This window comes from Protopterus annectens, chromosome 1.part0, assembly GCF_019279795.1.
Source record: "Protopterus annectens isolate FY-2018-M chromosome 1.part0, PAN1.0, whole genome shotgun sequence".
Taxonomy (NCBI): domain Eukaryota; kingdom Metazoa; phylum Chordata; order Ceratodontiformes; family Protopteridae; genus Protopterus; species Protopterus annectens.
In genome coordinates this window covers 852,888,865-852,904,224 of record NC_056725.1, presented here as the reverse complement: position 1 = coordinate 852,904,224, position 15,360 = coordinate 852,888,865, and the positions used below count along the sequence as shown (strand labels likewise).

The window sequence follows — 15,360 nt, the reverse complement described above, 5'->3', positions numbered from 1 at the left end:
TTTTCCCCCACTGTAATGCAATCTCAGAGTTGGTATATATAATTTGTAGGGGGGGGGGTAGGGTGAAGCCTACTTCATGGGGCTGCAGATGAACTTGCTCCCTTGTAAAAAGTGGATTTTTTTTTCTTTTTTTTGCATTTGAGTTTTTGGAAACTTGAACATGTATTCTCTACCATATGAATTTCAAGTTTCCAAAACTTGATAATATGACACAGACCCACAGATAAATACATGTAGAGTTGTTAAAAGATGTACTTCGATTTTTTAAAATCTGTCATGTAAAATAACTGTTATTTGTGCTCATTGGAGCTTTTCTCCCGGGCCTCTGCTGAAAATGGACATATATCCAGTCAGACCAGCCCAGTCAACAAATGTAAAATAAAAAAAAAAAAAAATATATATATAGATATATATATATATATATATATATATATATATATATATATATACACACACACACATATAACACATATAGCTAGCTACATACACACACACACACACACATATATATATATATATATATATATATATATATATATATATATATATATATATATATATATATATATATACACACACACACACACACACACACACACACACACACACACACACACACACACACACACACACACATATTTATTAGCATTTCTTTACTGTGAAAATCTAACTTGCCCATGACAGATGCCTTTTCAGTAAAGAGCCTGGAAGAAAAGCTCCACAGTTAACATATCTTATAAGATGTCATATAATGATGCAATACAAGCCAAAATAGCAAGTGTTAACTATCACATACAAAATGAAAAATTAGCATATAAAGGAAAAAAGCAAAGAGATGGATCACAGAATTCATTATTTTCCACAATGTTGCATTTCGTATTAAGATGCAATGATAATGTTTACAATTTCCGTTACATTAATAGACTGGTGCAATAGAATGCGAAGGGCAAGACTACTAGATGGTAGATTATTTGGTAGGATTTTCTAGATTTCGCAACTATTAGGTCTTCAAATGAAAGCCCAGAAGCTTAGAATAAGCTAGAAGACCTAAAGGGCACTACAGATATAAGACTGAAGGATATAGCTATAACAGCATTTAGTCAAGAGAAGACCATTGACTGGAAACCAAGAGGTATGTTCGAAGGTTTGCTCTGAAGCATTGTGGATTTATGATTTGTCTTAGGTTTTGTGGGAGGGTATGGTAGCACATTACTCGCCATATTTATACACACACACACACACACACACACACACACACACACACACACACACACACACATGGCCAGAAGCAAAGAATCTTTTTTTCAGAAAAAATTATAAAAGTGTAACTTATTATGACATACAAGGTGTAGGGGGAATTCTACATTCATATCTAGAAAATACTGATCATTTTACAAACAATTTAGAAGATAGTAAGGTAAGCAGTAATACATACTGAGAAATTTGACTTAAACACAGATGAAAATAATCCACGTGAATGAAGATTCAATTTTTATTTACATTCAAGCACAGGCTGTAGTAAACAGCAATCAAAAATGAGTGTCACAGAAAAGCTAACAATGTCACAGTAGACGTTACAAAGCTGTTTTGAAATATAATGCATTAGTTAAGGAATTTGGCAATATAGAGGTATTTTTGGAAGTATACACAGCTTTCTAATTAAATGATGTTGGTGATATTTATACAGCCTTCTAGAGGATGATGAACTAAAGCAATGGTGAATCTCATACAAAAAAAAAAGACCAGCATCTCAGGCACAGGTGGTTTATAAATAGTCAAAGAGATGAAGATGATAGCAGCATAATTGCTACTTCATGTCAGATTTAGTAGTAATAGTAACCTAAGACTAAATCAGTTAAATTTTTGGATGAAGTTGATTAGGTCATAAAATAACTTAATTATAAGTTTGCTTAAGCTCCCATGTCAATGCTATCTTGGCAAAGAGATGAAAGGCCCTTAAAATATTAGTGCAAATATATGAAAGGTGGCAAGAAAAACTCTTAGCCCTCAGTCTACATCAGACATCTTGGAAATGGATTCTGGATATTGATTTTAACAGTTAAACACCCCTTCACAAAAAGAAAGAGATTATATGGAGATGTGACCTGCAGACTGACTCCATGCTCAGTTTCATCTAATAGTCAAGCAGAGAGAGAATATATCAGGGGCAAGTAACCCTATCTATAAATATTTAGGGTGACCTGTTTGGTGAGGAGATCAGGAAAATATTTTGAGACGTACACATGACAAGAACACTGCCCAAGCACTTGGTTTCATCTTGTCTTATGTATTATGATTTGCCATTCAAAAACCAGAAGGCAGAAACTCCACTTTGCTCCAGCAGGATATCTTTAAAGCAGCATGCTAGCAATCTTTCCATCCTGATGTCAGGTAGTTATCAACAATATCATATTTATTTTATTCGTATCCTGAGGAATGCCATTGTATCAAAAGAAATGTAAGAATATTCTAGATCTTCCATTTGGCACCAGTGAAGATACACAGGTGGACCCAAACCAAGTGACAAAAATTATTTAGAAATGGTAATATTGTAGTCCAGCAAATGTTCATTATCAACTTGCTTTGGACTTAGCACACTTTAAAGGAAGAACCTTTGAAAAATGCTTAGCCCACAAAAACTAACTGTCATACAGAAATATAACATAATGTTATTATGTAAAACAGTTAATTGCTTTATTTAACCCAGGGTTGTTAGTTGTGTGATGTCCATTTAATATCCCACTGAACTATCAGCAATATGTGATGTCTCCTTCTAGCTTGAGTCAGTAACTAAGGGACTTCAATCTTCACTACTGACTCCAATGTGAGACGGTCACTTAACCAGGAGTAATATTTCACAATTTCACCTAAGAGCACAACAGGAACACACACTATAACTTGAGACTGGACTGTATACTTCTGTCCACCCCTAATGTAACTCTTTATTGCACACTCCAGAACAATGTGGCCCAGTTTAAGACCTCACATACACTCAAACTTTAAATAAATTGAATCTCATACATCAAACCACTTCTGGGAAAGCCTGGCACAGATTTTCAGCTGTGTCCCTTCACCCAAATGATACAGTAAAATGCTGCCACCAATAAGAGTGTCTATATACCCTTTCAAAGGGGTGTCCAGTTATTAAAATTAGATATTAAAACAAATGGTAGCATATGACTTAAAACAGCCAGGCTTTTGGAGTGGCCCAGGAATTATCAAAACAGGTATAAGCATAGGTTCATAGGTTAGTACTAGGCTAACTGCCCTTGCAAGCCATTTTAGGCCTAGCCAATTATCCCTTGTGAAACTCAAACCCTGCACCTTGTGTTTGTAAGGCAAACACCTTAACCATTCTCAAATCATAAAAGAATACTAACTGACCTGCCACAATGTAAGATAATAAAAATATTTATTAATGAACAAAATGATTAAAAATGTAAAACAGTAATTTCAATAAACAAACAGAATTCAATCACCAGGAAAATTAAATTAATACTGAAGGATAGAAATCCAACATTTAGAAAAAAAACTCTGACTAATTAGCTATAATTTCCTATCTGTCTAGAGAATAGTACCCCTGATCTAAGCTAAATATTACAACAAAGCAAAGGCAGGCTTACAGTTCTTGGTGAGTCCTTTGGGTATCCACTGCTCAGTACAACTGTGAACTCATAACTACCAATTCAACTGAACAACTCAATTCAACTGTGAACTCAACATAACTGAACAACTACCGAGCTATAAACTCGACTGTCTTCAGCAGGCTCTTTTATAAACTAAGTTAACTGTCTTAACTGATCCAGTTCTTATTTTCATTTTACTCTTTGAAAATCAACAAACAGCTGTTTTGAAAGTTCCATCCTGTCATCAGTCTCTGAAAGTAAACATAGAGCAACTGCAAACATTCTGATGACATTATCTGTAGATCAGCTGACCTGACACAACCTGCGTTTAGAATCTCCAGCACAAACATGCAGAGTTAGACATTTAAAAGGACACTGTTCAAAATTTTTTAAAACATCCTGTACAAACATAGTATTAATCAACATGTGAGAACTTGTTTACAATATCATAGCTAGTCATGCTGGCAAACAATACACAGGTTAATCTGAAATTATGTACAAAACTTCAGCCAGACATGCTAGCACAGATGACAGTGTCTAATTTCTTCACTAGTCGTATCAGTTCTCGGTTACCAAACCAACTTCCTCTCGTCTAAGTTAATTTCCCAATAGTCCCCTAAGGGGAAAATTCTTCCCTTTCCAGAATAAAAAAAAAATTGCAGCATATAACTGCATGTCTGCTTGAGGTACTTTTATTGCCCTCCTTATGGATGTTATATATATGTTGATAAATTCTATCACATTGACTTCTTTCAGTCTTTCCTGAAAAGAAAAAATTACAGAACCCACACACTGCTTAATATACCACTCCTATGTGGCAATAGTAAAATCTACCATGCTGTTTCTATGGTTTCATTGTACTTACTACATCTCTCCTGCCTTTTTCGTTAACAAAAGGGCATCAATTACACTTGCCACATTTAAAAGTCCTGTTATAAAAAACCTTTGTAGTATATTTTTTAATGTGTTGTTATTTTCAAAGCTGATTTTTTAAATATGTTTCCTTTCTTATACAAATTATGGAGTGATGCCTACCATATATGTTTCTTGTGGAATAAACATTTTTTAAAGGTTCGTGGTTAAGTCTGAAATGCTAGTGGAGTGTTTGGATCTGTGTTCTTGTAAATCAGTCTAAATGTTATTTGGATAAGTGGTTTTAACTCTCACCCAATAAACATGGCTTATGGTGACAAAAGCATTCACACACACACACACACACACACACACACACACACACACGCACACGCACACGCGCACACGCACACGCACACGCATACACACACTCAAACTCCTGCAGGTGCATATATATATATATATATATATATATATATATATATATATATATATATAAATGGATAGATAGCTATAGATATATATATAGATAGATATAGATATATATATAGATAGATATATAAATCACACAGATATATACAGATATAGATGTGTGTGTGTGTGTGTGTGTGTGTGTGTGTGTGTGGGGGGAATATTCTGTGTATTTTGGGACAAGACCCATATCTGGTTCTTCATATGTTTTTTATAATGTATAAGGAAATATAATGAGGAAGCTGGAGTTGATGGATGCACATCCATCACCGGATAAGCAGTGTGTAAAAAAAGGAGTGGAAGTAGTTGAATTATCCTAGTTTAAGGTAGTTATCTTTTGTAATAAAAGAAACAAAATAAAAGGCTGGGGTGGTTATATGAATTATCATAGCTTAGGCTAGTAAATATCAACTATAAAGACGTAAAAGTAAAAAGATGAAGTGCAAGAAAAATGGTTTTATTAATTTACATGTGTGGGAAGTTAATATTCATAATCTGGCAAAATGTGAGAAGGAAAGAGCTGTATCTTTATACACACATGCTGTATAAAGAAAACTGTCAATACTGCTACTGCATGAATTAGGAGAAAATGAATGAATGAACATGTATGAGGTTAACATAATGGAGTAATACATCCTTAATTAGAATTTCTAATCAATATTCACTCCCAAAAAAGCAAAAAGCGACTCTAAGATGATAGATAGGATGACACAGGATAAGATAACCCAAGAAAACTCAACAGACTGACTTTATGTTTTTGGGAAGTAAAAAGTGAAAAAGTTCCCATTTCCAGCCATCTGTTTTACCCAAGAGGAAACATATCTTGATTTTTGTCATTATATGTCTATAAATACATATAATTATATATAGATACACACACACACACACACACACATATATATATATATATATATATATATATATATATATATATATATATATATATATATATATATATAGATAGATAGATAGATAGGGGGTCAAATTTCAAATTTATTAGAAAAAAATTCACACAAGGCCATCAGAACATAAATAATGTAAAAAATTATGTCTCTGTTCATTTGTTTTAAGATGGCTGACAATGTTCTCATACTGACATAATCACTCAAACACACAGGCACACATACAATTAAATAACATTTGAATGCTCACATCATGGAAAGTGATGGATTGCACATCTGCATCTGGCATGTTTAGAAACTTTATAATCGTGTCTCTCTCAGCCATCAAAACTATTTGCTCACACTGCTAATTGGTGATTTCCTCATTTAAAGTTAACATTTTTAAGCTACATGTATCTTCATGAGTTATGCAGCTTTCATGATAATTCCTGGATTTTTTTTTAAATGCACTTTGTTTACTGTTTTTACAGTTTCCCTCATATCAACATTTGCCTGTCACTCCATGAGTTTTTATTAAGAGAGTACCACTGGAATTATAGACTTCATAATGCTTTGACTTCTAGTGACTGGCTATTAAATACAGGAAAACCTTCCTATAATCACAAGACCATCATTTTCTAAGATTTTCTGGTTCCTAACCTCTTCCTTTAGGTACTCTCAATAATATCTCTGAAAACATATCTGTTTTTTGTAAAGGAAGTTGATGTTATTCCCAACAGCAACTTCCTTGTAACAGTCCTTGTACTTTCTGTTGGCCCATATCATACATGCAGGGACACTTTCTTTTCTAAGTAAAATGTATTCTGTATCAGAATATATACAATGCAAAACAGAATGTCACCTATCACAACAATGTAGTAGAAATCTGTATAATACCTACAGCTGCTTAAGAAATATTTAGATTGCTATAAATTCTTCCTGTACTGCAATGCACATGGTACATAGAAAAAGTGAACAAATGAGTTCACAACTTTTATTAATTAAATCACAAATGTTCTGCTTTATCTGTTGTAGACTGTGCAAGAACAGCATGTAGATTAACCATCATTATACAACAACTGCCTAATAATATTTGAAAACGAGCACACTGATTGGCCAGCCCAACCAGAGTGCCTGTTGTAAATCCCAGAATATACCAACGGAAAAAGGTCCAGTCACCCGGATTTCTTTCCATTCATATATTCCATAACTTTTATTTTTTTTTTAACAAAAAGTAAAAAAAAATCTATAGTCTGGACTCCGGACATACCCGAGAGGCAGCATGAAGGAAATACAAAGAAAATCAGGTACGTTATTTAAACTAAAGACACGTAACTGGTTTTCTTTGCATTTCCTCCATTCTGTCTCTCTCTCCTACAATTAAAGTAGCCAAAATTTTTCTTTTTAATAAAAAACAAAAATCAAACAAAAATGGAGCAACGGAAACTTTCTTTTCTCCATTGCTCTTTTTCAAAGCATTGCTGTACTGGTTATGCATGGGAAAGCAAGTCCCATATGCATGTGCATTACATCAAAACAAGGCAGCAGGATACCACCATCCACGGAAGGACAGTACGGCACCATTATACAAAGACATTATTTAAGAAAGGTAAGTATTTTTTTTTCTTAAATAATGTCATTGTATAATAGCAATAACCGACTCTGTGCTTGTGGTATACTGAAATTTACCCATGGTTGGGTTTATTTAATCACTCGGGCTTCACCCTCGTGATTAAACCATGCCAACCATGGGTAAATCTTCAATATGCCACACCACATCATCGGTTATTGCTTAAGTGACACATGCTTATTAGCTGCTGACCATTCTGTTGTCACTGAACAGTATAGGATCTGTCATTTGTTAGGCGTTGAGGCAGAGAAGGACAAGAAGCAAAAAGATGCAATTCCATCCCATACATGTTAGACATTTCATTTTACTAAAGGCTAGTTTCCAAAACTGTAATAACCCTGAGTGCCTTAATGTCACCTTCTAGGAACAGGGGTGGGAATGGAACTTAATCACTAGTGATTAGTCAAACCAAATACCATTCATCATGACTTCATCCCTGACAACAGCCACCATGAAACTCAAAACTCAGGACTGATATAAAGATGCCTGTAAGCTTTGACAGGAGAATGGAAGTGTGCATTCCTCAAACAGACCAACCATTAACAGGAATAAATAAATAAACAAATAAATAACGACATCATTCTGTTGATTGAAAGATCACCACACCTACCATGCCAAATGTCAGACAGAATAAAACAATAAAGTAACCTTGCAAAAAGCAACACTGCTTTCATCTTAAATTTTAAAAATCTGAATGGATGCGTGCCCTCTGCAACCCCAATTAGCTCCCAGGTTGTTGCTTTAAGGAAAGTGAAAACACCCTCTGCAGCAATCTTAGACCTCTAAGAACAGAACCTACACACAGTTACAAAGAACAGTACATAAATGCAGACAAAAACATCCCTTAGAAGTTCTCCTACATTGTCAGTAAAAATATAATTTCCTTTGAAAGAAAACCTTCTGCTCTACTTTTGACATTAACAACTGCTACTCAGTCAAATATCACTTAATAATTTATATGCTACTGTGCATCTTAAAAAATGTCGTAACATATCTCTCAACTGCTCAGATTTTTGCAGAAGCCTCATGTGTTTAGTCTGTTCCTCTTAAAACGTGTGGTTTTTCTGGCTAATCATTCAGGACTGAACTCACTAAAAATGACAGACATTTTGAGTTTCAGACTCCAAGTACTTCGCAAAATGGATGGTAACACAAAACCTTTTATTCTAACAACTTTCTAAGTTTATAAGAGCAATATTTAACATTTGTCCCTATTTTGAGCCATTGCCCCCCCCCCCCATTATTTTTGGCTTTGTCCAGATTTCTTGTGCTAAGAGCTTGAGAGGTCTGGTTCTAACAGAGCATTCTGCCTTCCACTTCACAAGCACTGTTTCAACCCTACTTTTCACAGGTTTTATCAAATGGTACCATAACAAACAAAGTCCTAGCTCATTTTTCAGTGGCTATATGTTTTGAAAGGAACAGAGGATTAAGTTCCAGTGTACGTGCATGTCTGTGTGGATGCCTGTGTGCTTGTGTGTGTGTGTGTGTGTGTGTGTGTGTGTGTGTGCGCTAATGTGTGTGTGCATGTGTGTGCATATGTGTGTGTGCGAGTGTGTGTGTGTGTGTGTGTGTGTGTGTGTGTATGTGTGTATGTGTGTGTGTGTGTGCATATGTGTATGTGAGTGTATGTGGATATGTGTGTGTGTCTGTGTGTTTGTGTGTGTGTGTGTGTGTGTGTGTGCATATGTGTATGTGTGAGTGTATGTGTATATGTGTGTGTGTGTGTGTGTGTGTGTGTGTGTGTGTGTGTGTGTGTGTGTGTGTGTGTGTGCATGTGTGTGTGTGTGTGTGTGTGTGTGTGTGTGTGTGTGTGTGTGTGTGTGTGTGTGTGTGTGCGTACATATGTGTATGTGAGTGTATGTGCATATGTGTGTGTGTGTGTGTGTGTGTGTGTGTGTGTGTGTGTGTGTGTGTGTGTGTGTGTGTGTGTGTGTGTGTGTGTGTGTGTGTGTGTGTGTGTGTGTGCATGTGTATGTGTGTGTTTGTGTGTGAGTCCTCAGGAGGAGTGCATTTTAGCTTTCTCTGTTTCTTTGGAAGATGCCTGTATTTAATAGGACTTTTTGTCATCCATCTTCCTGCTTCAGTTGTTCTGGATATGGCCTCGTCTGTGACACCCTTTCAGTATGCAGCCAATGGATTACTTTGCAGGGCTGCAGGCAATGACTGGGGTAGCAATGCAAAGCTACTGCTAGTCCAAAATAATAAGGATGTGAAAGGAACAGAACACTTGCAAAGGGCACTTAAATTGTCATGTATATAAAATTTCATCAGATGAACCTTGAGGTATTTAGTCTTCCTTTTACTGTAAGATATATGTATGGTACATTGATGGAAATGTTTGGACTTCTGTTGATCTGACAGAAAAAAGTAATTTATCCAAAAGACAAACACTGGAATGTTGGATTCATTGTGACATAACTGGAAGAGATTTGATGTACATTACACTTGTTTCTACAGTGCAGCAGACTTACTTTTTACATATAAAGGTAGAAGGGTTGACACTGTGATTCACGTTTTCCTTTTTGTTTGGACCAGAAATTCTACATCAGTGTTTATGACGTCACCTTGCTAAAGCATGAAATACAATCCAGAACAGGATAGGCATGATCACTGTTATTTTCCTATGCAGTTTTCCTTTGCTAACATTATTAAGCTATAATTGTCACAGTTGCTGCATGCCAGTTTAATATCCAGTGTACCTGCATTTTTCAGTATAATGCAAATGTTTCACTTCTTATACTACTATTCTGTTAATCATTTTTAATTGTATCATTGCTTTCTGTGTCATTTTTATAGTTTATCATAAATCTTTGCATATAAAGATAATGTTATAGTGAGGCCTTTTCTTCATGTCTTTCAGACACTTTGAAATTTAACATTCTCAACCACTGAGATAAACAATGCCCAAGTCATCTTTTAATTTTGTGTTTTATATTTATGATTCATAACATTTTAGAGGGATAAATTATATTAGAATATAACCATTATATTTGTTTAGGCTTTGTCACCAAACATAGAATTAATAGCCAGACAAAAATGAAAGAGATATGGTTTCTTTTACCTGAAGTTCACCTTCCATTATACTGAGAAGCTGAAGCAGGTCATCCTTGGAGAGCTCTAGTTGCTTTGTCCTTTGGTCTCGTGTTGATGAGGATTTTTGGTGTCGTTTCACAGTGCCTGATGCCATTGTATCCCCATCTTTGTGTCTGTTTGATCTGTGCTTTTTCTTTCTGCCTTCATGGGCAGTTTCTAGTTCTTCTGTACTTGCATGCATTGAGTGAGGTTTAAAATGTTCTCTGTTTGACATGGTTTCTAAAGGTTGATTCCTTGACTTCATTCCAACCTAAATGAAAAGAAAAAAAAATATTTTTCAATGTATAAGAATATATATATAAGAAAACAATTTATGTACCACTGAGCTCAAAATATTTACAAACTGGTTATTTTAGTTAAGCATTTTCTTATTCGTGTATTTGGATTCTTCTATCGAATTAATGTGTGTTGCATTCTTCTAATGTTGGTCACAATTAAGGGAAAGACTACATAAAAACCTTTTAATTTTACATTTCTCTCAGTAAAAACATAATGTTTATGGTTTCATAAGAAGTGTTTTCAGTGAGGGGAGTTAAAGAAGCTAAGAACATAAAAAACAGGCTCTAACTGGATATGATCGTTTAAATAACATATGCATGAGAATAAAAGGATATCAGTGGATAAATCCTTGACTATAGTGCTGCTGACCTGAGTTAGAAAAGTATATTGGGTGTTTGGTGGCAGAGACAGGAAGGATGACAGTGCTCATTTTGTGGTTAGGGAGATGCGTGTGATGGGGACAGATTCAGGTTGCTGGTTTCCCTGGTGGAGATTGGAGAATCAACCTCACAGACTTGCCTGTGAATGAGTGGGGCATCCTGCTGATGTCAATCATTTTCAGTAGTGAGGAATGATGGAGTGGTGTGATGGAGGAGTTGTGCTCACTGTATGACCCACACAGAGGGTATTGCTGGGCAGTGCACTGGTGGGAAAGTAGGGGAAAACCTTTATGATGCCACTGCTGTACCACAATCACCTCACTGGTCCCAAACATAGGTCAGAGTTTGTCTGCAGGAGGCTAGTCGGGTTTGGTAGACCCAGTGGATGAGAAGAGGCTCCTTGAGAGCAGCTGATAGTCAGCTGTGGAAAGCTAAACATGAGCAAAAAAAATGCATGGAGGGACATGAGGAAATATTATTGAACAGAAAGGATTGGAATTGATTATCACATTATTTGAAGAGGTAATGGTTCAAAACAAATATCTGAAATCACAAATGCACACATAAAACGTAATGTGAACAGAAGATGAAAAAGTAAGTTAACAAGAAAGTAAGATCAGCAGTTTGTACTACAGGTACATATATTAGACTTGACAGGACAGGAAGGTTTGGCAGCTTCCATTTTTTATGATAATCACTAGCTCAGTTCTCTACTGGGAAAGTTTATTTTAATAAGTAACTTAAAAGAATTTTGAGTTAATCTTAGTTCCCACATCATCATGAAATATATTTTCTACTACTGTATAGCATTTCACCTGCATTTCTAACATGCAGTCAAGCTCACTTAATAGTATAGATTTTTGTTTCATCCGGCAACCTGGAAGTTGTAAAGCTTGACCATTAGCAAACAATTCATCTAATCGTTGTAATTATCTTCCATGTTCTAACTTAAAATAGAACCATAGAGATGCACTGCACATCTGTGAAGGTTTGCAGAATTGAAAAAAGGAAGAAAAACACTCCCTTGATGGCACACTACTATTAAAGACTTTAATTTATTTTGCTGAGCAGTTTCACCATGCAGTAATTTAGGTAATATTGAGTTCATCCCTGCACAAGCTAGCATCCTCTTCCATGACTTTACATTCATACCAATGAAAAGGGCCAATTTAGTGCAAAATTTGACTGAATTGAGACTATATGATCGAAAACTAAATTTGGAATATGCGTTATGCTTGTTCACAACAGGATTGTTTAACAAAACCAATACTTTATAATGCTGCCTTAAGTCTTACCTTGGAAATCTTTCCAAATATATGTGATAAAGACATGATAAATGGTTTATGCAAGACATCTGAAAAGTGATTTTTTTAAATTTGAATGTGCAATAGCATTTAATTAGCTTAGCACAATGGAGATATAAGATTTGTGAAGGCAGATGGGGGATGGTAGTGATGTCAGAAAATGACTATTGTAAAACTATAAAAAACTTACTAACATAAACGAACATAAAGAGGTAGGACTTCATGGCATCCACAGAACTTACAAAAAAACTAGCATGTTTCATATTTATATAATAGTTTCAGTGATTTTGATGTTATACATTTTGAATGCTCCAATACCCAGAACTGGGGTGTTATTTGGATGCTAAACAAACTACAAAAATAATGTCCAGCTTCTCTTTGGACAAATGGATTTGGGTCAAAGAGGTGCCACAGAAGGTATTTCTTTCTGCAGAGATCATTATTTTAAAACCTAAGTTTATCCTAAACCTTAACTTTCTTCTTTAGAGTCATAGAACTTCCTTGCTAAACTACAAATCTATCATATAAAGGGAAGAAACTTGTATGTTTACTGTATGCTAGTCCCCTTTTTATATCTGCTCAACTGTAAACAGGCTTTTAATTGATGTTATTTACACATTGTATTAGCATGCCAACCAAATAAATGTGTTAACTGATGTACTTTAATGGAATTGCTACTTGAAAACAATTTGTATTTTACAAAATATTTGTGGCTAATTTGTTTATCTTAGAGATGGTCAGTAAATGAAACATTTATTAAATGAATGCTTGAATAGAACAATATACTTTCTAAACTTTTTCTTAGGTGACTTTGATGTTAAAGTATTTTTAAGCATTAGCCTAGAAATGGATTACATCAGAAAATGTTTTGCAGTTAAATCTTAAGGAAGCCCACTTTGGCTAATAATTACCTCAATTTTTTCAAACAGCGTTACATAGTTCATGAAGAAAAACTTCCTTAGAGGACAGAAGAGTGTGATATCAAAGATGACCTTAAGGAATGATGTATTCTAACAAGACCTAAAGTTTATTATCCAGCTGCTTACATGCAGGGGTTATGACAAGAAACAGCTATTGCTGCAGATGAAATTTTAAATAAGTGTACCTAACAAGTTTCTGCAATTTTAAGTACAAAAGGGGCAACAGTTGATGAAGGGCAAAAGCAAGCAACAGTAGAGGTTTTACTTTACACATGTCCCTAGACAGTCCAGCCATTAGACATATTTGGAATTCTAAGCAGACAATTCTATTGGGAAATTAAGACCTAACCTATATATTGTCTGAAAGAGAACTCAAAAGTTAATAGCCTTGTGGGCAAAACTCCACCTATGTACACAGAGCTATAATAGATAAGTCAAATGGTACCTTTAAGTCTGGGCAGTGCAAATCATGTAAACATATACTGGAAAATCCTGAACACAAATTCAGCTTCAGGATATTACAGAAAAGGGAGTTAAATATGAGAAAAGGGGACAATTTTAATGATTTAGAAAGTTTGGAATTAAGTTGGATATTAAAATTTAGGGCTCAGTATTATCCAGGTTTGAACACATATATTAGCATTAGATCTATTCTAAAGAAACATAAATATAAATGAATTACAATATGAATAAAACAATTTAATATGTTATATTTTTATATGAATGAATTTTAAGTATATATATACATATTCATCTTATATTCATATATATATATATATATATATATATATATATATATATTTTTATAATATCAATTTTTATATATTTTTCATATTTTCACTTGATTTTATATATTGCACATAATAAATATGTATATCTTATGCTAGTTTTCATATACCATGCTGTTCATTATGGTTGCTCTATATTGTTGCTGGTGTCTTGTATATTTACTCCCATATTTTTTAAACAGCTATGATCAACATAGTAAAAACGATATACATAATAGTATAAGACATGATTTACATGCTTAAATCATTACTCATGTATCTATTGTTTGTTGAGACATAGAGTTTGTTAGTCTTAAACATCATAAAACATTACATAATATTATTGTACTATTTATTTTTACTTACGTATTTGAGTTAGCGTTAGTCCATGATGCCCATTCTAGCAGAGGGAGCTTGTTACATTTTATGAGTTAGCTAATGGTATGATATGCTACTAATGTGAACAAACAATTTAATTGTTTAATTGTTTAATTTTAATTGAATTAATTGAATGATTGATGATTTTAACTTAACTAGATTTATATAAAAGGACATCTAGAGTACTTGTATAATAAATCTGAAGAAGCGTGCCTTTTGGATGCACGCGAAAGCGCTCATTTCTTTTTAAAATAAAAGCTTGGATTTATACGTGGTGGTTTGACTTCCAATTTCTTCATCCTAAACGCATTTTCTACTTTGGAGTCACCTTTGAGGGACAGGTCTGCTATTTTCTGCATATTATAATTGCAGTTCCCAAGAGGTGATTTATATAATTATACTCTCAGCTTGTGAGTCATTCTATGTGAATATGACCTCCAGAATGTTGTCACAAAAAATTGCTGAACATGTTTATGTTATTAAAATAAAAAATATTAACAATGCATTGCTTATTTTCAATATACTGTGAAAATTTACTGTGCTACTTATTTATTTTTTTTGGGGTCTATATTAAAAGACCAAAGAGGTGTTTCAGCGAACACCTCTTGGTCTTAGACACATAAAGAGCGAACGCTCAAAACAGTGATTTCTTTCCCTGGGAAAGAAACTGCTTGGCCATCCCCGTGTGTTTGTCCCTTTCCTCACTATAGTGCGATCTCGGAGTTGGTATATTTAGTTAGGGGGGATTCTGGGGGGTACAGCCCCCACATTGGGGG

At 34.5% G+C, this 15,360-nt stretch overlaps 1 protein-coding gene across 8 annotated transcripts in view; it reads right to left on the bottom strand.

Annotated features, from left to right (window-relative positions):
• The window catches only part of FILIP1 (filamin A interacting protein 1), a 1,235,241-nt gene that overhangs the window by 846,404 nt on the left and 373,477 nt on the right, over positions 1–15,360 (bottom strand). For all 8 annotated transcript variants that reach the window (XM_044063667.1, XM_044063671.1, XM_044063673.1 and 5 more), the window contains exon 2: positions 10,525–10,806. In XM_044063667.1, the coding sequence (XP_043919602.1) occupies positions 10,525–10,800 (276 nt within the window). In that variant the 5' untranslated portion in view covers positions 10,801–10,806. The remainder of the gene's footprint in view (positions 1–10,524; positions 10,807–15,360) is intronic.